The sequence below is a fragment of the Carcharodon carcharias genome, chromosome 8 (assembly GCF_017639515.1).
Source record: "Carcharodon carcharias isolate sCarCar2 chromosome 8, sCarCar2.pri, whole genome shotgun sequence".
Lineage (NCBI taxonomy): Eukaryota > Metazoa > Chordata > Chondrichthyes > Lamniformes > Lamnidae > Carcharodon > Carcharodon carcharias.
Genome location: NC_054474.1, coordinates 90871498 through 90898818, shown reverse-complemented (window position 1 = coordinate 90898818; position 27321 = coordinate 90871498). Strand labels below are relative to the sequence as shown.

Sequence of the window (27321 nt, the reverse complement as noted above, 5' to 3'; positions counted from 1 at the left end):
TAGTATTCTCCCCCTCTCTTCGGATTATCCATGCTCAAAATACTTATATTGTTAAGAGAAAGTTATGAATGATGGAATAGGCTTAATATCCCTCCACATTAACTATTATTTCATATAATTGTATGATGATGAATTCAAGTCGATAACTCAGCATCAGCATCATGTAGCTGTTGAGACCAAGTGCTGTGAAGGTGTGTGTTAACCACAGGGAAACTCTGCTGTTCACTCCCAGATAGAACAGGTTGTGATGTCAGTGAAACAAAATAATATCCACTAAGTTGTATTTTGTAAGCATCAGGATGATAGATATTTTTGTTGAATTATGGGACATTAATTTCTGGCACCTTTTGATGAGAAATCCACAATCTCAGGTGAAATCTTTTGTTTCCATAGTCAATTCATAAGGATCTTTCCCCTTGGATTGATCCCAAGGTTTAGGTTATTCAAACTTACAAACAAACAAGTACTTATGAAATTTGTTTTTATGACCATTTTTGTGCCCATCAAGGTGAACAATGTTAGTGCTGGGAAGTGGAATACTTCTGTTCCTTGCAATCATTGTGTTATCTGGATCCAGAGTAAAACATCACCAACTCAATCAATATTGGAATTATTCCACTGGAGCAAAGAAGATTGTGATTTAAAATTCTGAAGGGTTTGAAAAGAAAAGACTATTTGCTTTGCTTGAAAATTCAATGATCAATGTAAATTTGTCACAGGTTATCTGATCATAGTCAAACCTAGAGATTGAGAGTTCAATATATCTGATAATTTTTAGCTAGAATCAGATAAAGTGGGCATGAAAGATGTTGGATTGTTGTCAAAGACCCAAGTGCTTCACCAATGTCATTCAGACAGGGGAATCTACCAGTGATTTGGTTGACGTGACTCCAACTTCATAATGTCGTTGACTCTTGATACCGTCAGGGTAATAAATACTGTCTCACACATCCCAAGAATAAATAATAGAAAGGTATGCTGACGTTGAGTGCCACAGGTACTTTGAGAGCAGGTTACAATGCAGCAGATGAACAGAGGATTGAATAGGTATCAGTTCTCATATGACAGGGAGCTGCATCCATTTTGCATTAGCGATATAAGCCCCAAACAATGTTGGTTCTTATTTAAATCCTTTCCAAATTAGTCTGTTTATGATTTTACAACATGTAGCAACCAGAGCCATTCCCCCCTCACCATTCCCCCCTCACCACTCCCCCCTCACCACTCCCCCCTCACCACTCCCCCCTCACCACTCCCCCCTCACCACTCCCCCCTCACCACTCCCCCCTCACCACGAGCAATAATTTACCTTACCAGTGTTGACCACACTCCAAGCATATGTGCAAAAAACATTGATGGTGTGAAGCATGAGATTTAAAGATTTCGTTTCTTGGCACTATGGAAATACTTTGCCATAGGGAGTGATTAATGTGGAGATCATTGTATCTTTTACTGGAAAAATATTTGCAGAAAAGGCAGATTCTGGGGCATTGGGACAGTGCTCTGGCAATGAGCTGATGGGTGAAATGGCCAATCTGTACTGTAAACGTCTATGGTCTTAAAAACGAGCCTAAAATCTAACCTCAGAAGAGCCGCCTCCTCCACCAAATCCCTGTGTTAATTTAACATTTCCCACCCAGGTCTGTACTGCCAAATTAGGGTCCATACTCCGCTGAGGATATTTCCACCACCCAAACTCACATCATGTAGGCTCATTGCAGTCAGCATACTGTTTAAAATCTGAAACTACTTAAGACAGAACCATTTTTAATATGCAGCTGGGGATGGTAACTAATGCATCCACAAATGAGCAGCATGCAGTTCCAATGGTCAGAGTGCTGTGGCCTTTCTTGTTCATTTAGAGCTTGGTACCTCTCCAATCAGTAATGGGAATTGACATCATCAAGAGTCCCCAAATTTTATTCCTAATTTTATTAACAGCTGTAGAAAGGACAGTCCTTAACTATTCACCCATTTGGTAAAAGCTAGAGGTGTAGTTAGTAAATTCATCAAAATGAAAACAGCATCTGCTACCCATCATCATTTTCTGATAGTACATTTGGGCGTGGCACTGAGATATACTAGAAAGATCCAGCCTTGGCCCAGGCTCCCTTAAACTGTGTAATCATTGGCCAATGTGTTCCAGGATTAGGGAGAATAGAACAAAATATCAACTGAGGCTCTTACACCTGATGATAACACAATTGAAATAACAAGAAACATTGAGTTGTGGCATTTATTTATTTTGTTTTATTCTTTCATGGGATGTGGCATTTGTTGGCCATCCCTAATTTCCCTTGAACTGACCTTGGTAGCTCATTCCAGAGGGCAGTTAAGAGTCAACCACATCATTTTGGGTCTAGATTCACATGATGGCAAATTTCTTTCCCTAAGGGACATTAGTGAACCTGATGGGTTTTTGTGACAATCGATGATGGTTTCATGGTCACTATCACTTAGACTAGCTTTATATTCCAGATTTATTAACTGAATTCAAATTCGAACTCTTGTCCCACAGCATCAGCCGAGGTCTCTGGAATACTAATCCAGCGACATTACCACTACGCCATCATCTCCCCTGGTTTGCTTCTGCAAAAATGTGGTGTATAATTTGGAAGGTTGATAATTGGAGTTCAGAAAATAGATTCCGCTTTATTTTGCATTTTGCTGAAATAATTAAAATATTTACTACTTATCAAGAAGCTTACAAAAACATTTTATACTTTGGGATTATTCTATTCCCTTTTTCACCTGTCCCTTTTTGCCAAAAGAGAAAAGAATGGCATTGATTGAATCTTTCCTGATGCCTACCTGATTAAATGCACCCTGGGTGTGGTATTGAGACATACTGGAAAGACCCCACCTTTGGCCCTGGCTTAAAATGTATAACCATTGGCCGATGTGTTCCAGGATTAGAGAGAATAAAACAAAATATCAACCAAGGCTCTTACACCTGATGATAACACAGTGATGTTCATTGAAAAGTGTGCTTGGATGGACATTTGGTGAAGACTGCATTAGTCTATGGTGCCTCTACACTTCAACAGCCTGTCGACAGTTTAGATCGGCAATCACCCCTTGGGTATGGCCCTGGAGCTATGACTAATGTGAGTAATTATTTTTGAGAGGAAAGATAGGGTGAGAAAATTGTAGGGGCTCAGATTCACCTAAAATGTACTGTCAGAAAATGATGATGGGTAGCAGATGTTGTTTTCATTTTTGATGAATTTACTAACTATGCCCTTAGCTTTTACTAAATGGGTGAATGGTTAAGGCCTGCCCTTTCTACAGCTGTTAATAAAATGAGCAGCAGTTTAACCTGCTATTACGTGGTTAAAAGTCTTGGGATCTGAAGCAAAATGAAATTTTGAAATTCACTGCTGGCAGTTTGCTACTTTACTGACAGTCATGCTAAACTCCGGGAGGCATGTGGAAATTTCTATCTCCCAGGCCATCTAGTTCTGTTTATTTCGGCATTGCAGAAGCATTGAGTATCTTATGTAATAACAATAGGAATAGCTTTTGTTACTGCAATGTTAACCCTGAGCACAAACAAAACATAATTTTACATAAAAATATTTAAATATTTTCTTCACTTGCACTGTCATCATTTTTCCTTCTACTCTCTTGCTCCTCTCTTTGTCCTTTTTAATTTTAACTTCAAAATTTGCAATTACATAGCACCCTGATCATACGTCTCTTGGCCCAAATGAATTACTTTGTATTATAATGACTGTTGTTATGTGGGCAGCTTGACAGTCATCTTGTGCAAAGCAATCCCACCTAAACAGAAAATGAGATGAATGACCAGTTATAATCTGTCCTTGGTGGTGTTGGTTGAGAAAGAAATGTTTAGGACGTAGGGGGAGCTTATAATGTCATGAGATCCTTAATCTCTCGAAGGGCAGGTGGACAAGGCCTCAGTTTTAATGTCTCATCTGAAGAATGGTACTTTCAACTTTGCTCAATACTGCATTGAACTGTCAACCTAGATATAAGGACATTTGACCCTTTATTAACAAAGAGGAAAATATAACTAAGTTCATACAAAACGTTGGCTATGTCAACCAAGAGAACACATTAAAAATTACTGATGGTTGAAATTAAGAAGAAATAAGTTTTCCAGTTATTGTATAATTTGAGGGAGGAACAAATAACTTGTGTGTAAATTGCACCCCCTGTCTTAAAACCTTTAAGGGTGGTTTATATGCAATTTAATACAGTATTTTTGTGTTATTACCTTGCTAAAGTCATTGAAAATATGCAAGTGAAGAAGGATGATCCATATGAGATGTGTTCTATAAACATGAGCTAAGCACGTTAGCTTTGTTTCTGGTTCATTGCAACTGCTTATTTCGCTCACCATTACCCTCTTACTTGCAGGCACACCAACTAGTGGGAACTCCGATTTTGGTGACTGGAGTGCCTTCAACCAAGCTCAGTCCAACCAGCCTGTCATGTCAAGCGGAGGGGACCTTTACAATAACATGCAGCATGCTCCTGGCCAACCTCCTGCAGCTGCTACGGACCTATTTGACCTGATGCCTAGTTTTCAGTCAACCATGACTTCTTCACAGAGCATGAACTTTGCTATGTCATCTGCCAACACCTTAGCTGCCACTGGTACCAGTATGTCCTTATCCAGATCTCAGGTGGGTGCACATTTGTGACCAGGAGTGAGTAATGAATATAGGTTAGAGCTTGATTGTCTAATTCTGATTTATTTTTTATGTTGGATATGAGATATCATGCATGACAGTTCAGGAGAGTGTTGGTTGTCAGCTCTGCTTGAAGTGCTGTTATTTGGATTTTCGTGAAGTGTAGTTATGGGTATGTTAATGTTTTGAGTTGTGAGAAATTCCAGGTACTTGAAGAGAGAAAAAAAACTGGAGGGATGTGAAGTGAAAACAGGAAATGTTGAATGTACAGAGCAGATCAGTCAGCAGAAAAGATGAGTTATGCTTTGGCTGGCTGTTATGCAGTCCTGATGAAGGATATTCACCTGAAAGGTTCACCTTTCTTTTATCTTCCACAGAGTAATGAACCTAGTGTAAATTTCAAGCATTTTCTGCTTTTAATACACTTATAGGTTTTGCCTTGCCAACCCTAGGAGCTTCTCGTCTGTAACGTTTAATGCTACATGGGATATACGTTTAGCAGTGTTGAGGTTGTAGTTGCGGTGAGCATCTTCAGCTGCAGATTGACACTAAAGCTGAAGCACTGGAACTAGTGAACAAGTAATCATTAACTGAGTGAGTTGTTCAAGCACTTGTTGGCCCAGATGTAAATTTCCCTATAGAGTGCTAATAAAGCTAGTGACAACATTGTTAAATTATTGATGGATTCTTGTTCAGCACTGCAAATGTTGTTCAAAATTAAAGCTGATAGTGATTTATGACATGTGCCTTTTAGTGGTTGATGAAGTTATGCATGAAATACTAGAAGGTATAAATAATATCTAAAATACTTATTGTTGGTCCTCAGGTCATTATGCTATTTGGAAGGTTGGCCATTTATTATTGGTTACTATAACAACATTCATCCCCCCCTTATATAAATATAAAAACAAAAAACTGCGGATGCTGGAAATCCAAAACAAAAACAGAATTACCTGGAAAAACTCAGCAGGCTTGACAGCATCGGCGGAGAAGAAAAGAGTTGACGTTTCGAGTCCTCATGACCCTTCAACAGAACTGAGTGAATATTAGGAGAGGCGTGAAATATAAGCTGGTTTAAGGTGGGGTGGTGGAGGGAGAGAAGTTGGGGGGTGTGGTGTGGTTGTAGGGACAAGCAAGCAATGATAGGAGAAGATAATCAAAAGATGTCACCCACAAAGGAACAAAGAGGTGTTGAAGGTGGTGATATTATCTAAACGAATGTGCTAATTAAGCATGGAGGAGTAGACCAGGGTGTCCCGGAGGGAAAGATCCCTACGGAATGCCGCCTGGGGGGGTGAAGGGAAGATGTGTTTGGTGGTGGCATCATGCTGGAGTTGCCGGAAAAGATTGTTCCAAGTGAAGCCCAACGCAAACTGGAGGAACAGCACCTCATCTTCCGACTAGGCACTTTACAGCCTTCTGGACTGAATATTGAATTCAACAACTTTAGATCTTGAACTCCCTCCTCCATCCCCACTCCCTTTCCGTTTCTTCCCCCTACCTTTTGTTTTTTCCAATAATTTATATAGATTTTTCTTTTCCCACCTATTTCCATTATTTTTAAATCTTTTATGCCCTGTTAGTCTTTCCACCCCACCCCCACTAAAGCTGTACCTTGAGTGCCCTGCTATCCATGCTTAATTAGCACATTCGTTTAGATAATATCACCACCTTCAACACCTCTTTGTTCCTTTGTCTGTGACATCTTTTGATTATCTGCTCCTATCACTACTTGCTTGTCCCTACAACCACACCACACCCCCCCACCTTCTCTCCCCCCCACCCCTCCAACCTTAAACCAGCTTATATTTCACCCCTCTCCTAATATTCACTCAGTTCTGTTGAAGTGTCATGAGGACTTGAAACGTCAACTCTTTTCTTCTCCGCCAATGCTGCCAGACCTGCTGAGTACCCCCACCCCTTTATGTAGCACTTGGATAAATATCCCAAGGTGCTTTATGGACCCTTAGTGGGAAAGTTAGGAGAAGTGGCTAAAAACATAACGAGATGGGTATTGAGTGAATGGAGAGGGAAAGGGAAGAGTTTTATGGAGGGGGGTCCACGGACTCATGAGAAGACAAGAAATCATACCCCAGTCACCACTAACATTTAATGTCTTACCACAGTGAAGGATTTAAAAATAAATTTAACTATTAACTTCTATTTTTGTCTAGATGTCAGCAGTTGCTTAGTTGTTTTCTGATTTTTCTCCTCTTATCTCCAGAAGGCAATGATTGTTGGTTTACAGTTCAATGGGTGCTGGCTGCCCTCCTTATATTGCACACAAATGTCATTTTTCACAAGTGTGCTCAAACGATGTGACAGTGGAGGCCTTGGAACCAGAACAAACTTGTTCTCAGTGAACATTTATGCACAAGTCTTTATCAGGCACTGGTCTCTGGACAGAGATTGGGAAGTGGGGATCCTGCTGAGGCTAACTGAAGCAGCAAAACTACTATAATAATAATAATATAAAAACAAAAAAAAAACCAAAAAACTGCGGATGCTGGAAATCCAGAACAAAAACAGAATTACCTGGAAAAGCTCAGCAGGTCTGGCAGCATCAGCGGAGAAGAAAAGAGTTGACGTTTCGAGTCCTCATGACCCTTCGACAGAACCTTTCTGTCGATGCGTCGTGACTCGAAACGTCAACTCTTTTCTTCTCCGCCGATGCTGCCAGACCTGCTGAGTTTTTCCAGGTAATTCTGTTTTTGTTCAGCAAAACTACTAGATGAGCTCACTTAACATATATCAGAAATTAACCCTAGGACCTACTAGTCTGTATGGCTTAGTGCTACGCGGGTCAGTACACTTAACAGGGAGTGAGGGATCTTTGGGAAGAGACTGAGGAGAAAGAACGGAGAGGAGAAAAAAAGATGGAGGTGAAAGCGTCACCCAGTTTGAATATCTTGTGCTATTTAATAAACTAGTGTCTCTCTCTTTCAGCCTTTGCAGATGTTGTCCACGCCTTTGTCAAGGCCTACTGCTGTTGCTGTACCGACACAGAATATGCAAGAGAACCAGAAAGCAATCAAGCCAACTTTGCCTTCCACTTGGTCAGACCCAAGTGTTAACATCAGTCTAGACTTTCTGACACCTGGCATGCAACCTCCCAAACCCCAGCAGCCATCACTTAACACCATGATGCAACAACAAGGTAAATGCACTTATAGAATGATAGAAGGAAAGAAAGAATGACTTACATTTATGTAATGCCTTTCACATCCTCAGAAGTCCCTAGCTGCTTTATAGCCAATGAAGCACTTTTTTGATTAGTAGTCACTGTTGTAATGGAAGAAATACTCATACTAATGTGCCTGTACCAGCTCTATTCAATTAGTCCTATTCATGTGCTCTGTCTCCATAGCAATGTAGCTTTTCTTCCTAGTATTTATATGATTTCAGGCAATGCATTCCAGACCACCACAACTTGCTGCGTAAAAGAATGCATCCTCATTTTGCCTCTGGTTCTTTTGTCAATTACCTTAAATCCTCTCGTCACCGACCCTTCTGCCATGGGAAACAATCAAAATTGTTCACGATTTTTAACACCTCTATCAATCAAATCTCCTCTTAACTTTCTCCACTCTAGAGATAACAACTCCAGATTTTCCAGTCCCTCATCCCTGGTACCATGCTTGTAAATATCTTCTGTGCTCCTTTAAGGCTTTGACATTCTTCAGGTGTGGTGCCTAGAGTTGAACACACTACTCCAGCTGAGGCCTAATCAGGGTTGTAAAGTTTAGCATAACATTCTGGCTTTGGTACTCTCTCTCTTTCTGTTTATAAAACCAAGGATCCCAAATGCTTTTGTAACAACGTACTCAAATTGAACTGCCATCTTCAAAGATTTGTGTACATACATTTCCACATCTCTCTACTGGTTAGTTTAGATTGCATCCCCTCACATTTGCTTCCTAAAAATTCAGAATGGTGCCATTGGGTTTCAGCAGACTGTCTTCTTATTAAATCCCACACTACTATCTCAATTTTGTAGCTGGAACCATCTTTCTGGTTTACATCTGGGTGTGAAGATTTACCATACACTCCTCCTGCCAGTCTTTCACTTCAACTGAAGGCATTCTTCTGCTGCTGTTAGTGTAATACCATAGTGTCTAATCCTGGTCAGTGAAGTGGCATTCAAACAGTGCCGATAAAAGCAAAAAACTGCGGATGCTGGAAATCCAAAACAAAAACAAAAATACCTGGAAAAACTCAGCAGGTCTGGCAGCATCTGCGGATAGGAGCACAGTTAAAGTTTCGAGTCCGAATGACCCTTCAACAGAACTAAGTAAAAATAGAAGAGAGGTGAAATATAAAGATTATATTTCACCTCTCTTGTATTTTTACTTAGTTCTGTGGAAGGGTCATTCGGACTCGAACCGTTAACTGTGCTCCTATCCGCAGATACTGCCAGACCTGCTGAGTTTTTCCAGGTATTTTTGTTTTCGTTTCAAACAGTGCCATTTTCTTTCCTATCTGGCATAATTTGAGCTTCAAATGATTGTAAGAGTTACATTTCCCATTGTGTCTCACATACAATCTTATTGCTGTGCACAAAAATACTGATCATTTCCTTGACTTTTAAAATAAGAACGAGTGAGTTGCTACCCATAAAATTCTCAAAATTCCATTATATATTAAGAGCATTTCCTCTTAAAACTGCTTACAAAATTCCATTCTATATTGGCAGATGATCTATGGCATTGCTCATGGTGAATTGGAGGGTGCATAGGAAGTCAATGGAAAAACATTAACAGTTGGGATGATGATTCACTCTTGCCTGTTTTCTGTTATCAAATTTTTATAATAGAATTTGTTTTGATAATCTTTGAGGATTTTTATAACTCCACCCCTGGAGAACAAAGACTGGCACATTTAAATAGTATCACCTCTGGTATGATACTATAGCATTTGTGTTTATACAGCAGCTTATCACATCACACGGTCAATAGTGTGGCAGGGAAAGTATCACAGGAAGTGGGTGTGACATTTGGCAGGGACTGTGCACCAGATGCCACACATTTTATATATGCCAGCAGATCCCGGTGATGTTTGTTGCTCATGTAAGTTAAGTTTGATGGGATAAGTGTCACAGGAATTGGGTGTGACACTTAGAAGAATGTGCAAGACTTTTCATATTACATATTGTGAGTAGGTAGGTATGTAATAAATATCTGTAAAACCGATGGGCAGTGTAAGGTTAGATGCCAGACAGGATTTATTTTCAGTATGTTGTCCGCAACTAAACTGCTGAAATGTGAAAGAATCTTAGCAACTTCTTGAGAACAGCAGAAATTTCCAGTTATGGAAGACAACACGCTAGGTAGCTATGATCACAAGGAGTTGTGGACCACGGCGGACTCCTGGAATTTTGCTTAATTACCTTAGAAGACAGGAAAGGAATTCTGCAGAGTGTTTTCTAAATGGCTCATGTTTACTAATTTTTTGCCATCCCCAGCTGTTGGTATGGTTTGGAGGTGGAGAAACATTGCACGAGGTTGCACTGTTAACTGGACAGGGCTGGGTTTCTTGGACTTTTCTCAGTTTCTTACAGTAAAATAGTTTTGTTAGCTATATCAGATAAACAGCTCTGTTGCTGTATTGTCCACATTGAATTATTTGTGAAGTACAGTGTCTAGCATTCAGTGAAGTATTTTGAGACATTTTGATAAGATTACGTTGGCGTAGGCAGCTGTATAAACACAAATGAAAGTTTGTCATGCCAGAGGTGATCTGAGCTATGTATTTTGCTTTTTGCGAGTGAATTTTTTTAATCAGTAATAAATATTGCAAAGACAAAAATCTAATTTGCTAGGATCCCAATTGGGGCTCTAATTATAGCAATTAATAAATTGTAAGTGGTGCTTATTTTCGTACCCCTTATTATTCTCTGATAATTGCCTGCTGGAGAGTTGATCTGAAACTGGTCAAATGTAATATTTGTAGAATGTAAAAAGTCTTCTTTGATGCTATTAGCACAGGACTCCACCAGGGATTTCCAAAATTGTGGATTTTTTTTCCTTCAGCTGTGTTGTCGGACCCAGACCAGTTGAGTGGACACCTCCATCTCCCACTGACTTCAGTGGCAGACATCAGGAGTTCCACGGAGTCTTAGTTCAGCCTGAAACTTTGCATCCTTACCACTACAATATGCCACCACCAGCTGGACTGCCACGCAGGTGCTGTCACAGTCTTATAAATCTCCAAAAGAAGCTTCAAAGCTCCATGTTAAAACTCCAAAGGTAGAAGGATCACACATGGATATCACCTAGTGTCCAGATTATGGTTACATTTTTTGAATATAATTCTTCCAGACAATCAACATTCTAAAGCTACAAAAGGAGTCAGTTAAATATGGGGAAAACAAGTCATATCTTCAGTCTGTGCCACAAGCCCCACTTCATCATTGATTCTGTCCCTCTCCCTGATAACTACCTGAGATGGAACAAAACTGTTTGCAAACTTGATATCATATTTGACCCCTGGATGAGCTTTCAACCATATCTGTACCATCACTAAGAAAACCTGCTTCCACTTCCGTAACATCACCCATCTCTGTCCCTACCTCAGCTCCTCTGCTGCTAAAGCTCTCACCTGTGCCTTTGTAACCTCTTGTCTTGACTATTCTAATACATTCCTGACTGGTCTCCCATATGCGATCCACTGTAAACCTGAGGCCACCCAAAACTCGTGCCAAATGCCGTTCACCCATTACTTCTCTGCTTACTGATCTACACAGGCTCCTAGTTAAACAATGCCTCGATTTTAAAAATTTTCATCCATTTTTAATCCTTCTGTGACCTGGCCCCTCCCTATTTCTGCAACCTCCTCCAGTCCTTCCACTCTCTAATCCTGGCCTCTTGAGCATCCCAAGTTATGATCACTCCATCACAGGTGGCCATGCCTTCAGCTGTCTAGGCCCTAAGCTCTGGAATTCCCTCCCTAAACTCCTTTGCTTCTCTACCTCTCTTTCCTCCTTCAGGATACCTCTTAAAACCTTACTTCTTTGACTCTTTTGGTTATCTGTTCTAAAATCTCCTTATGTGGTTCGGTGTCATAATTTGTTTTATAATGCCTCTATGAAGCACCTTGGGACGTTTTATTTCTTTAAAGGTACTATATTAAATTAAAAATCTCTCTATCACAGCGAAGACCAAAAGCAGTGCATGAAGGAAGTTAAATGCAGAGTAGCCTGTGAAAATCCTTCTCTCTTCCACTAAATCCTCTTAAAACCTGGGAACACAGAATTGGTTTGTCAGCAATACAGTGATGTATTGTTAATCTAGTGGGGCAAATATTTGGTTCCAATTGATCTCCAGAGCTGCCAGTGCTTGAAGGGGATAATGACTGTTTGAAATAATTGTTTTAATCAAGGAACAGGAGTTACTCTCTATGTTTACAACAAACCCATCGACAGGGAAACTTCAGCCTGCTGGGGTTTCAACCTTTGGAATACATGTTCTTTCCATAACGTAACTGAGAGACACTGTTTGCATTGTACTTGCTGTTCTTGTCTCTCGAGGTCAGAAAGCCATTGTTGGCTCTTTAATGCAGCTTGTAGCCGGTGACTGCCATGCATTGGTAATTTTGGGTGTTCAATTTTTCAGCCATCTTTTCTCCTTCTCAATTTTCTCCCTTCCCTCCCACTACTGCAAAAGTTAGTTCCTAGCTGGGGTATCTCCAAGGAACTAACTGTAGTTTAGTAACATGGGGAACCCCTCAGTTTAGAGTCCCAGCTTTGGGATAATTTTACTGCAGCAGTTCAAGTGCAGGCACCTTTTGGGCTATCCTTCTTTGAGAATAGTTGTAACAAAATGTAAATATCATTAAGAATTCTCACCAAATATAACTCTAAACAGCATCTCTGATGAGTGTAGTTTTGTATTCCTAATCCTCATTGTGGAGAAGCCCATCTTCACCTGCATGGGCATGGTCCTGGTCCTCTTTCATTGAGAATTAATTTCTTCTGAGCTATCCATGGACTCCTTCTGGATAGGAGAATATGAGGACTCACAGTACATCTGACCCCCTCCCCCAGACTTTAGGAGGAATAGCTACAATTGTTTCAACACCATTTAAGATAAAGTGGTCCTCTTATCAGTTTCCCCACCAGTGAACTCAGCATCCAGACCCTCCACTACCAGAGCTCTGTGGCTGCTGTATGTACCTTTCACAGAATGCCTTGCAACAACTTGCCAAACTTACTTCAACAGCACCTCCCACCCCCACCACTTCTCTCCCACACAGAGAAGGACAAGAACAGTGAGGATATGAGAATGCGAACCCCTCTAAGTCACACACCATCTTGACTTGGACATTTAGCACCATTTCTTCACTGTTGTTGAGTCAGTATTGAAGAATTCTCCACCTAACACCACTGCAAGATCACCATCAACAAGGCAAAGGCCCACCGTCACCATCTCAGGGCAGTGTAAGGGCTAGGCCACAAAGGTAGTCATGGCAATGTCATTCACACCCCAAGAATTATTTTTCCTATAAGAAAACATTGCAGTTTAGCAGAATTGATAAGCCATGATTCTGCCCATATTAGAAGAGAGTAGAATTCCAGAACCTGTGAATTCCGAAGGGCCTACCTTAGAACACATCTCTCTAAATTGGAAGTAGGAGTCCCTAGAGAGGAAGGCTGGAGGAAGATATTGACATATTATCCAAAGGCACGTTGTTGCACCAAAACTTTAAATGCACAAAGGCATGTGAAGTTGAGTCTCCAAAATCTCCACACTCTGTGTGGGACCTGTCGTTGAGATCTTTCACAGACCAGATGTTTTCTATGGGATTCACACTGACTTGAAGGTGTGGACCAACATCCAACCCCAGGACAAGTGTGCAATGCCACACAGACTCAGCCGAGTCCCCCTAAATGTGCCAGTTGTACTTCAGGCCTTCTGTCAACATGGCAAGTACAGCAGGCAGGAGGTGCATTTTGAACCATTCACCCAAATGTTTCAAATGCATGGATGCACTCAGTTCGTGATATCTAACTGGGTTAGCATGCCATCAGACCCATTGGGCAAAATCCAATCCAATCCAGGCAATCACTAAAACAGGGCATTTTACAAAGATGGGTACTGCATTTGACTAAAATGTTTCCAGTGATAATAAGTCCAAAACCAAGGACCATAAATACATAAATCCCATAGGGAATTGAGGGAGATAATCATGGGAGATTTTAATTTACATATAGACTGGAAAATTCAGATGGGCAAAGGTAGCCTGGATGAGTATATTGAATGTTTTCGGGATAGTTTCTTAGAACTGCATGTTCTGGAGACAAACAGAGAGCAGGCTATGCTAGACCTGGTATTGTGCAATGAGATGGGAATAATTAATGATCTCATAGCAAATGCGTACCTAGGTAGCAGCAACCATAATATGATTGAATTTTACATTCAGTTTGAGGGAGAGAGAAGTGGGCCCGAGACTATGTTTTTAAACTTAAATAAGGGCAATTATGAGGGCATGCAAGCTGAGCTGGTTAAAATGAATTGGAAAAGTAGATTAAGGGATAGATCAATAGAGATGCAGTGGGTAATATTTAAGGGGATATTTCAGAATGCACAGAATAGATACATTCCAACGAGTAAGAAAAAGTCCAGGGGATAGACCCACCATCCATGGTTAACTAGAAAGATTAAAGATAGTATCAAACTTAAAGAAAAAGCATATAATTGTGCAAAGATAGGTGGCAGGTCAGAAGATTGGACAGAATTTAAGGAATAGCAAAGAATGACTAAAAGACTAATAAGGAGGGAAAGATTAGAGTATGGGAGAAAGCTAGCCAGAAATATAAAACAAATAGTAAGAGTTTTTATAAATATTTTTTAAAAATGAGTTAACAAAGTGAGCGTTGGTCCTATAGAAAGTGAGTCTGGAGCATTGATAATGGAAAAAGAGATGGAAGATGAATAGAACAGGTATTTTGCATCAATTTTCACTATGGAGGATACAAGTAAATTTTTGAGAAGCAGCTATAAACCAGGAAATGGAAGGGAGGGAGGAACTCAGGAAAATTAAATTATAATCACCAGAGAAGTGGGACAGAGTAAATTGTTGGAGCTGAGGGCTGACAAGAGTCTGGGCCCTGATGGACTTCATCCTAGGGTTTTAAAAGAAGTGGCTAGTGAGATAGTTGATGCATTGGTTTTAATTTTCCAAAACTCCCTAGATTTGGGGAAGATCCCATTAGATTGGAAGATAGCAAATGTAACTCTATTATTCAAAAAGGGAGACCGGACAGAAAGTGGGAAACTACAGACCAGTTAACATCTGTCATAGAGAAAATGTTAGAAGTTATAGCAAGACATTTGGTTAAGCTCAAGGTCATCAGGCAGAGTCAACATGGTTTTGTGAAAGGGAAACCATGTTTAACCAACTTATTGGAGTTCTTTGAGGAAGTAACATGTGCTGTGGATTAAGGGGAACCAGTGGAAGTACTGTACTTTAGATTTCCAGAAGGCATTTGATAAAGTGCCACATCAAAGGTTATTGTGGAAAATAAAAGCTCATGGTATAGGGGGTATACATATAATGGCATGGATAGAAGATGGTTGACTAACAGGAAGCAGAATGTAGGGTCTTTTTCAGGTTGGCAAGGTGTAACGAGTGGTGTCCCACAGGGATCCGTGCTGGGGCCTCAACTGTTTACAATTTATATAAATGACTTGGATGAAGGGATAGATGGGATGGTTGCCATATTTGCTGATGACACAAAGGAAGGTAGGAAAGTAAGCTGGAAGAGGACATAAGGAGGCTACAAAAAAGATATAGATATGTTAAGTGAGTGGGCAAAGATCTGGCAAATGGAGTATAATGTGTACAGGGCACTAGTGAGACCACATTTGGAGCATTGTGTGCAGTATTGGTCACCTTATTTAAGGAAGGATGTAAATGCGTTGGAAGCAGTTCAATGAATGTTTACCAGACTAATACCTGGAATGGGTGGGTTGCCTTATGAGGAAAGACTGGACAGGTTAGCTTTGTATCCGCTGGAATTTAGAAGAGTAGCAGGTGACTTGATTGAAACGTATAAGATCTTGAGGGGTCTTGACAGGGTGGATGTTTCCTCTTGTGGGAGAATCTAGAACTAGGGGCCACTGTTTAAAAATAAGGGTTTGCCCATTTAAAACAGAGATGAGGTGAATTTGTTTCTCTGAGGGTTGAGTCTTTGGAAGTCTCTTCCTGAAAATGTGGTGGAAGCAGAGTCTTTCAACATTTTTAAGGCAGATGTGGATAGTGGTAAACAAGGGGACGGATAGGTTCTCAGGAGTAGGTGGGATGCAGATTTCAGGTTGCTATCAGATCAGCCATGATCTTATTAAATGGTGGAGCAGGCTTGAGAGGCTGAATGGTCTACTCCCACTTCTTGTTCGTCTGTTCATATGTTATTCTTTAGAATGAGGAAATTGGTATAGTATATGAGTTTGGCAAGCCAACCTATACGGTGGCATGAATAATTTAATGATCAAGTACAATTAGTCACATGCAGTTACAAGGCAAAAAGTACAAGAGTTGGATTATAGTCCTTTGGAGAACAGGCAGTCATCTGTTGAAACTATCTGTGTCTGTGCTGCTATTCTGTGCTACTCCAATTCCATGCAATTCTCACGTTATCATATCATCATCCATCCTTTGCAAATGAACTTCCTTCCATTTGTTTCTCCTTGGCACTTTTCAGCAGTTTTCCAACTTAAACTGGAGTAAGGCAATGTAAGATTACACTACCACATGGAGTAGCTAAGGTGAATGGCATAGATGCCATGTAAAGGGAAGTGATATAAGTGCATGAGGGAGAAAGGAATAGAAGGAGTAGACAAAGAGGGGTGGGAGGAAGCTCATATGCAGAATACATACTGGCAAGATTGGGATAGGCTGAAAGGCCTGTTCTGTGCTGTAAATACAATGATGTAATACTGCTATGTAAGTACTCATGCAGATTTCTCTGCTTTGGATCCTAGGGCATAATTTTAAGTACGAAGTACTGGGCTCCTGCTTTTCAGCAGCCAGCATTTTCACAAAGTGCCTTTGTATGTAGGTGCAGCTCAGGATGCAACAATTCCATGTTCAGGAAGATTGGTTCCTCAGAGCTGTGTGGCTGAGGTCTGCCATCACAGCCCTGAAGCAAACAGTTCAAGAGCTGTGATTCATTCTCAATTATCAGAAGTTCCAGCCACAATCCGAGCAGGGAGCTAATATTCTTGGGACGTGGTTTCAGATTATCCAGCAGGAAGATTCTTGGATCCCAGTAAAAGATTATTTAAGAATCTGTATAGTTCCCAGTGGCCATGTTTTTCAGTGCTGTTTGAACTGAATCTGCTTAGTCAATGGGGTTCCCACTGACGTGGTGTCCTTGGGGATTGACGAACCAGAGGGAATAACTCATTTATACACAGACTTACTGTAGATGTTAATTAGCAATTGGATATAAAATAATTAAACTTAGGCTTTTATTTCAGTTATCCAGGGGCACTCTTAATTGCTACAGGAATGATTCAGTTACTTAATATGGAAGAATAGCTGTGTTTTCCTCCATCAGTCCTGCAGGGAGAATTTACTTGAGGTGAAGGTTTATGCAGCTGAAATACTTGTTGAGGTTCCACTAACAGTTTAATTGGTTAGGACGGGGTGTCCAGCATGACAGCTCCACACTGGGAAGGTCACAGGTTTCATCTTTGATTGGTGAGGAGTTTCAGCCTGATTGGCTTTCAGGGTGCTACAGTTATCACAAAACTTATGATTTCAGGCAATGGAAGAAAAATCTGCCAGGATTACACCTTTCTGGATTGAGAATCAGCAGGCCTTTTGGAAGTGCATATATGTGGACTTCATTAGCGAACTGTTTAGGCTTGGCTGTGATGTCATGTATTGGCTTTAGCCATTTGGGTAAAGTGCTTAAAGGCAGCCAACACTGGTGGAAGTGTAGCCAGCAAGAAGTCAACAGCAGGAAGGAGAGGAGAATATTGGCAGAAAAGCAATAAGTAAAATACTAGTTGAGATAAAATATGCTACTTGTTTTGAGAATTTTGATTCATCTTATTTATGTTTGTATGTGATTATCTATATTTAAAATCTTATCTTTGTGTGCATTCTCTGTAAATTCCTTCATCCATGTTTACAGTGGAAATTGCCTTTCTAAGTTTCTCTCACTGTAATTACACTCTCATCCAGTGGCTGCTGCAGTTCCATCATTGACAGGTTGTAATTCTAATGTGACACATTTACACAGGCAGTTATTGTTTCAAATGTGGACGTAGGAGTTTATAATGTAAAAAAAATGACTGTAACTGAATTTGTCCACAATCCCTGGTCGTCTTATCGCCTGCCCTCTAACCTCACTTCAGCTGAATATCATATTTAATTGTCACTAGAATTTATCTTTAATATCTATCTCCCTATGACTATCCATACGTGCATGCATGCAATGTTAAAGACTTGTACATTCAAAATTGTCTTTTAGGTGGAAACTGAGTGGATAAAGTAACCCTTTCCGTGCTTGCATTGGTTTTATGTCCATGATATATTTAATAATCCAGAATAGAAGGCGGTGGATTCATAATCACTCTAGCTTGTTTAATAAGCATTGTATATCTTTAGAACTAGACAATGTGCTCATTCCAACCTGTTGTTAGACCATAAGTGCTACTGCAGCCTCCAGGGCACAACAGTTTGGAACCCTTTTGCTTCGAAGACTTGGGGTTAGTTCAAAACAAACTAATGAGATGCCATGAGGACTGATCTTCAACAGGCCAAATGATCTTTCTTCTCTCTTATCATGTGAGGGTTCAAATGGAATGAGTTTGGGAAATCTCAATCCAGTGACCTGTAGTTCAACAGTAAATAGTAACATGACTTGTTGAATGCAGATCCTAAGATAATTTGCCATCTTCAAGTATCATTTTTTCATGCATTTCCTAGAGTCATCATTTCCTTCAAACCCTGAGATGGCTGTGAATGAAATTTTTTAAATGTGTTTTCAGGATGTGGGCAGCTCTGGCAAGATTGCATTTACTGCCCATCTCTAGGAGTAATGAAACACTAGGGGGCTGCCCTGCACAGCTGTAGTCATTTTGCTGCAGGAATTCCTTAGGCCCAACCATCTCCAGCTGTTTCAACACTGACCTTCCCTCAGTCTTAAAGTCAGTAATGGAATGTTCACTGATTAATTGCAGTGCTCAGTACTATTCATAGCTCCTTGCTGAAGCAAATTAACAATATTCAAGCTTGGGCTGATAAGTGGCAAGTAACATTCATGCAACACTGATATCAGTCAATGACCATTTCCAACAAGAGAGAATCTAACCATCTCCCCTTGTCATTCAATGACATTACCATCGCTGAATCCCCCACTATCAATATTCTGAGATTTACCCATTGACCAGAAATGGAACTGGATCAGCCATGTGAATACTGTGGCTAGAAGAGCAGGTCAGAGAATGGGAATTCTGAGCTAACTCACCACCTGACTCCCCAAAGCCTGTCCACCATCTACAAGACACAAATCGGGATTGTGATGGAACACTCTCCACTTGCCTGGATGAGAACAGCTCCAACAACACCCAAGAAGCTTGACACCGTCCAGAACAAAGCAGCCGCTTGGTTGGCACCCCATCCACCACAATAAACATTCACTCCCCCCACTATCGATGCACAGTGTGTGCCATCTGCAAGATGCTCTGCGGCAAATTGATCTTCAGCACCTTACAAACTCTCAAATTCTATCATCTAGAAGAACAAGGGTGGCAGATGCACAGGAACTCCAACAACTGCAGGTTCCCTTCCAAGTTGCACACCACCCTGACTTGGAATTGTATCATTGTTGCTGGGTCGAAATCCTGGATCTCCCTCCCTAACAGCATTGACGGTGTATCTATACACCACATGGACTGCAGTGGTTTTAGAAGGCAGCTCACCAGCACCTTCTCAAGCATTTGAGCATTAAAAATAAATGCTGGTCTTGCTAGTGACACCCACATCCCATGAACAAATGCAAAAAAAATAGGCAATTCCAGGATTCTGACCCAGAAATGATGAAGAATGGCTGGGGATAGTTGCCCAAGTTAGAATGTTGTACTGAGAAATACAAAGCAGGAATCTAGATCTCTGTGTTTTAATGAAGATGTTACAATTGGACTTGTGGTCCCAATCAAGCCTGGGGATTGTTTTGGGAAGCATCAGTATTTCTCCACTTGTGTTGTCTAGTTATTTCTAATAGTAGAGTGCATGTCTAGATTTCAAAAGAGCACATTGTTGTGTTTGTCTGTGATGTCTCCCACAATTAAATATCTGGGTTGATCTATTTAGCATGAACACAACCTCCAGAGGTGTGGTGTCAGTGTATTTCTACCATAACATTATCCAGCCACACTAGGACAAAGGAGCAGAAAAATATGGTAGGGTTTTAAAAAAAAAATATCCACTGACCTGTTCTCCTCTTCACAGGCACACAGCAACCGGTGAACCTCGTGGCTCAAAGCTTTTCAGCCGTATCCATTAACTCGCCAACCAGTGTGATGCCTCCACGACCTCCAGGAGTATCTCCTTTGATGGCTGGCAGTGTGCCAGTGGGCATGGGGATGCCAAACATAATGGGGACTGGTGCCATAGGGATGAATCCTATGGGTGTGCCTCAGAGTGGTGTGATGAACCAAGGAATGATGGGAATAAACATGGGAGTGGCTCCAGCTGGCATGGCCATGACAGGTTCTATGGGGTTGGGTGTTCCTGCCATGGGTCTCAATGCCAGCATGACGCCTGCAATGGTGCAATCCAAGCAAGATGCCTTTGCCAATTTTGCCAACTTCAGTAAATGAGAAGGTTGGAAAAACTCCATTAAGTAGATGAAGGTGTGAAGGCTGCACAAAATAGTACTTGAAACATGTGAAGATAGGTTGTCTTAAATTTTTATAGCTATAAAGAACAGGTTTTGTGAAGAATATGGCATATTTTGTATTGGGGAGAAATCTGGTAATTGGCAAGATCTGTGCTATTGAATGTGTTATGTCTGTTTCCTAACAGAGGTTCTTCAAGTAAAATCCCTTTCATTGGCATCTTGTTTGTGAGATACACCTGAAAGCTTTTTTAAATGTTGATGAATTTTAACTCTACTGAAATCACAGGGCAGGGAGGATTACATGGGTTGGGAAAAGTGGTTCATATCAAAAATAATTTTTGTACCTATCTTAATGGCCTTTAAGTCAGGATCCCGAGAAAAATCATTAAAATCCAGAGTATAAACATTAAAAGTTTTGTTGTTCTTTACCTCTTTACCTGGACACAATCAGTTTTTCCAGCAGTGTGATAATCAGCTTGTGTATATATCCTTTATGTAACAAATGAATGCAAAACTATTAAAAGGTCTACTTCAAGGTACCAAAAAAACAAACCTGATTACTGGAATGTAAATAGTTTGGTGATATGTTCCAGTCTTAATAGGGGAAATTAAATCCTTTCTATCATGAAAATTTCTTTATTAATAATAAATGGTGGTAGTTGCAGCTTTTATTTAATTTCCCTCAATTCTTCCTTTCTTTTAATATTCACTGTCTAGTGCTGAAGCACAAATATCAGCTACGTATTTCCCTTTGAAGTTGTGGGACTTCATGATTTGAGGTAAAGGAATGGGAAGGGCATCTCACATTGGTAATAGATGAGTGCACAGGTCACCAGTCACCTTAATCCAACTATTTTCTACACGTACAGGTGTGGCTTTTCCTTTCCCCCTCAGCTGAGTAAACCCTGCAAGTGTGCAATACCCAAGACATTCCTCTGCTTTTCGCAGAAACTAGCATTAACGCTAAACTTGTCCTAGTTTCCAAGGCAGCACAGGTGAAGAGTTTTCCACTTCTTCCAAAAATATGTATGCTGTCATTTTTTTTCTCTCTGTCTGGTTTTTGAACATTTTTTGCCTTGGTGACTGGTGAATCATGACAGTGTTCTGTAATGTTAAAGCCATGTTATCTGCTTGTTGGATGGGAACTTCACTAAGAGACATTCACTGCTAGTGATGCAAAAGTCAAACCCTATACTTAGTGATTCTTTTGTCTTCTCTCCAACAAGCCAGAGAGGGAAAAAATGTGTTTCAATTGTACTCATGACCTGTTATGTATTACAGCAAACTATTCATTAAAATCTGTTACTTAAAATCATCTTTTGTGCCCTTTATCTGACTTTGTATTGTGACTTCGCGAAAAAATCATTGTGGAAGTAAATTTTTTAATGAATAATTCACATTGCCTTAATGACTTTGCATTTGTCCCTTTTCCAACAAAAGGCTTTCACTACTCGAAATTTAAAGAGGGAAGATGCTTTGACCTAGTCTAAACCTTGCCAATTCTCCCATTTACAACATTTATAATTAGGCATAAATTATTGTACTTCAAGTATAGTATAATGAAAAGTGATTTGTTTCCTAAATAAGAAATGAGAGCGTGTAATTAGCAGTCTGCACTTTTTAATCATTCAACAATTTGAAGTGTTTGAATTGGAATCAAAGAATAAAAGCTTTCATGTATAGTTACATCAAAATAATCGATGCATGCTTCAGTAGTCTTAAAGCTGTCAGTTGTTTTTTCCAGTCTCCTAAATGATTTCCTTGTAACTTTTTCCTTGTGAAGGGAGATGATATTTCATGTTGATTGAGATATAACCTGTTTTTTAGTGGGGTTAAAATAGCATTGATTCAGAATTAGGATGTTTGATGCATACAGAGAATTCCAAGGAAGTACCAAGCTTTTTGCTGGCATTCTCCCATTCCATGTTTAATTCTGGTGTAGCTATAAATGTTACTCCAGAATTATTATTATCCCAAGCATTTCAATATTTCTCCAGTAATAATATTCTTATCCCAAGCATTTCAAAGTGCTGATGAGTATGAAAAATTAATATTGCTGTGGGTATTTCCTTTCCACGTCCCACTGGGATTTCAGTAAAGTGGAAAGATGGGTGTGTGACGTTTTTGTACTGTGTCTAACTTAATTGGAGGAAAGTAGAGTACAGTACAGAGAGAGAAGCACTAACCACATTCTGTGTTTGGAGTATTTGATTTGTGAAACATAAAGGATATTACATTTATGGTGGTGCATTAAAAACAAGACCACTGACCTTTTTTGCAGAGTTGTGGAATAAAGTCCCCAAAGCATCTGGGAAACCATTGTATAAGATTGCTACAGCATGATTTTCATTTCCTTTGTACTGGTACCAAACAAAATGGCTTTAAGCGTCTGAACAACTGGGCAAACTAAGTAATCTTGCAGTTATTTAAGGCTTTTGTATAACCCCTGACATTTCTGCTTAATCCTATGAGCAGGCCTATTGTAACTGATTGTAAAAAAAAAAAGACACCTCTCTCCTTTTAGTATAAATGCATAAGTTGCACAATTCTCTGCATATGAATAGAATCCAAATATATCAACTTTACAAAATGACAAAATCAAAAGTATCAGCTAGAATCGTGATGTTTAGCATTGGCATGTGTCATCTGAAATGTTTTCCACTCCTGGTTTCCTCTTCAGTGTTTTTGCCCGTAACAATTCTTTAAGGTCAAGTTATTGATATTTTTGTGATGAGCCCAGGCTTCTCTTGCATCCTAGTATTCTTAAGACAAAATGCAACAGTTATCTATTTAATTACTAGTCTGAATTGTCATTAGTCTTTTACCTTAATTTGTTATATAAGGTGAGCCTTTTGTGTGCTGACCTTTACTCAACCCAATCCTTTAATCAGATCTTCAAGGAGAGCATGCAGAAAATTAACATTTCTAAATGGAAAAGACATTAAAACTGTGGGCTTCATCTCCTAAAATTTGCAGGTATTGTGGTATAGAGACAATAGGTTTTAACAACAGCAATATAGTCCCTCCCTGGTTCCTTTGGAAAGCAGGTTAACCTGTCGGGGGTTTGTGCAACCAATATCTGTTGTCACCAGATAGAAATGTTGTACCCACCCCAACAACATCCATATCCAATCAGGGTAGCTCTAGTTGTACTCTTGCTAGTTGCCCTTTCATCGTGGAGTCATGGTGGCTGAAGGGTGCAATGTTACTGTAAATACTGGACTTCACAAGCCAATATAAAACAATTCTACAACAATACTTTATTAAAAATGGTGAATGATGTGAATCTGACGTAAGTGTTGGAAATGTATCCAAGGCCTGTCTTTATTGGACAGGCATTGTTCAAAATGCCAAATCTTCACCCAACCTGTTTCTTTTTTCTAGTGTGGAATGACTTGCTCTGCATTTACATTCCATCAGTTCCCAGCCTGTTAATTTTGTCCAAGGACTAGACTCAAAAGCCGCAAAGTGCATTTTATTGATTTTCTTTCTCTCTATCTCTTTGCTGATTTCTCAGAGTCCTTTATTCCAATCTACAAAATACAAATAGCACATCAAGATCCTTTTTTTTGAGGTAATGTTAATCACGTTTTACTACTTGACATTTAGTTGGGCCACAGTGGCTGAGAAATGGTTTTTTAAAAATCCCTGCCATGCAGCACAAAGCTCAGCAATCAACCAGCTCTTAAATTGGATGCGATAATGGGCACGATACTCGTAGAGAGGCAGATATGTTATGAGGAGTGGACTGGTTACATTTACCATCTGGTACCCTTGCAGCTGGCAACCTAACGAATGTGCACCTGCTCAAAAAGGAGCAAGGTCATTAATAATCTAGTACTTATAAGAAAAATATCTTTGTCAGCCATTACTGGAGATTGGAGTTAACATAGTGTAAATCGTCACTGTCAAATTGAAGTCATGAATTAGCAGTCAACAAGGACATTTTGAATAGATTATGTATTTCTTTATTGACCCCATGCAGAAAAACATTTTTCCTCCCATTCTTTCTTTCCCTGAAGACATTGACCAAGCTGCAACACCTGGCTCCTGCCCCCACTGAGCTACACACCCACAATATAGTCATCTCAGCTGTCACACCCTTCAGTAATGGCCTCCCCTCCCCATTACTGTTACATCCGTCTGTAGCCACCCCCACCCTCAGTACCTGACCACAGTACTGATAATCGAGTTACACCTTCAGTGTTTCACTTTCTGTTCCATCAAGAGCTGCATGTAGACACACCTCGACACCCAGTATTGTTCCGTCAAGCTGCAGCACTCCTGTTCCTGACTGACTAAGATGGTACCTACGTAGGATTGTACACCAATAAAGTTTGTGTTATAACTGGGCTTATTTTGTGTACTAGAACCAAAATATTATAGAAAAACATGCAATTGTGCCAGAATCTGTAAGTGACAAGAAACAGACATTAGTAGTCACCTCTTGTTGCTCCTATTGCTGACATAACTGTTAACACCACTACCACAGCCAGCTGTATTCACATTCAAATGGCTTTCTCTGGGACAATGTTGTTTTACTGCTGATTTTTTTCACAGACTAAGTGGACAAAGTAATCAGTAAATTTCATATGCCCACTATACCAAAATCCTAGGGACAACACATTATGAACACAACTGTGTCAGAGTTGAATGTTACTGTTTGAGGAATCTGCCACTCTAGAAACAAGGACACGCCATAGCTAAACTTTTAAGTCTGCCTGGGTATCAAAAGGCTGCAGAATCTTACATGCTTTCAGAGATACATTAGTGCAAGAATGACCCAATTAGTTAAATAAGTAATCGAATATCAAGAGGGAAATGTCATATTCCATTTAAATTAAGAACCGCTGAAATGCTATTAAAAGCGGTACTTAGTACATTAAGGTTTTGATTTGCATAGCAATAGCATTTCAGATTTTAGTGCTAGGCTTATGGTTTTTGGTGCTGGAGGATGCTGCACAGGCAAAGGGTCAGTATGGATCTGTCAGTTCTTTCTGTTTCAAGGAAAATTTATTTGTCCCACATAGATGAAACTTAGAATCAAAGGTCAATGTTCTGAAGAGACTGACTTTGTACGTTTTCAGCATCTGCAGTTTTTTAAATCTATCTGAAAGGATAATGCAGTTTGAGCACTGGCCAGGAGTTAGAAAAAATCTTTCCGCTATCTTTCCAGGGAGGAGGGACTTGGGGTGGTTAGTTTCCAACACAGTAAAACTCATTTGATATTTAGGATATTCAAATACATAAAATTGACTTGTCTCAATGGGCAAGTTGACATTGAGGGACAGGTCTTCAGTACAATCATAGAATCATACAGTGCAGAAGGTCATTCAGGCCATCATGCCTGTGCTGGCTCTTTTAAAGAGCTATCCAGTTAGTCCTGTTCCCTTGCTCTTTCTCTATAACCCTGCCACTACCTCTTGAAATTTACTATTGAATCTCCTTCCCACAATCCTTTCAAGACTGTTCTAATAACTCACTGCATAAAACAAAATTTCATCTCCCATAGTCCTTTTGTTAATTATTTTAAATTTGGCCCCTGGGTTGCTCAAGAGAAAGCATGTACTCAATGGGCTGAATGATTCTCTGGTTACCAACACTTCTGCCAGTGGAAAGTTTTCCTTTAATATACTCTACAAAAATTGCTTGTGATTTATTAACTTTCTCCAATCTGAGATCAATCACAGCTTCTTGGGATATCTGAAGTCCCTCAATCCTGATGCTATTCCAGTGAATCTATTCTGCAGCCTTCCAAGGTCTTGGCATTCATCCTAAAGTGTGGTGGCCCAAAATTGAACACTATTGTCTAGCTGAGGCCTAATCAGTTTTGATCAAGATTTAGCATAACTGGTGTTTTTGTACTCTGTCTTTACAAAGTCAAAGATCCCAAATTAACTTAAAAGCCTTCTCAACTTGTCCTGCTGAGGTTTGAATACATGAATTTTAACCTGTTACAGATGTACAAATATTCTTTTCTTTGGAAATCTGCAGACCTGAGGCCTTGTCATCCTTATTAGCTGTACATAAGTGTTTGGGCCATTATTTAAAAACTTTGCACCATTAAATATTTAGCTCAAAGAGCCTGTGTGTATTTTCTTTTTAATTTTCAGGACATGAAAGACATCAGCAATGCTGTATTTTTTTAAACCCTGTCCAGTTTGTACTTATGAGCTACTGCCCAAGGTAGACTGGGCAGTGGGAAGCAAGTCCCCTTCCATAAAGGGTTCCAGTTGCATTGTTCATGACAATCTGGTGTGAGCCCACAAACTACAAAATTTATTGAAATAGCGGAATTTGAATTTTCCCCCAGGTCCTATAACCACTCTTCATATCAGCTAAGGCAGTGAGTGGCAGCTGAGTTCACTGGCAGTAATACTACAGCTGTCTGTACTTGGCATCTCCATGCATGCACTTCTGGGGCAGGGGGGCAGCACTGGATAGTGAGAAACAGCAAAGACCCTGGAGGATTTACTTTACCCAGACAAAAACCACAGTGTTCAAACTAAGATTAACTAATACGGGTCAGGAAACAAAACTAGGTTGTGATGAATTACTGCACAGTACCTTTGCTCAGCAGTAGAAACCTGGATACTCTTCTCAATAGCACTACAGCTCTATAGAACAGAACATAACAGACTAACCAGGTTGCAGGATGAATCGCACTCAGTCCTGTACATTGCTGGTTCTTTGCTCCAATATTACACCCTCCTATCTAGGGCACTAGGTTAGGCTACTCTGATTCATAGCAGGCAACAGGTGCTGATGTCACTCACTATACTTCTGACACCTTTCCGTTTCCGCCCCCCCCAC

At 40.1% G+C, this 27321-nt stretch overlaps 1 protein-coding gene across 2 annotated transcripts in view; it reads left to right on the top strand.

The window, feature by feature from the left end:
- clint1a (clathrin interactor 1a) overlaps positions 1-21823 on the top strand; it is a 291026-nt gene extending 269203 nt beyond the window's left edge. For both annotated transcript variants that reach the window (XM_041193077.1, XM_041193076.1), the window contains exons 10-12: positions 4384-4652; positions 7605-7815; positions 20118-21823. In XM_041193077.1, the coding sequence (XP_041049011.1) occupies positions 4384-4652; positions 7605-7815; positions 20118-20488 (851 nt within the window). In that variant the 3' untranslated portion in view covers positions 20489-21823. The remainder of the gene's footprint in view (positions 1-4383; positions 4653-7604; positions 7816-20117) is intronic.
- Positions 21824-27321: the final 5498 nt, after the last annotated feature.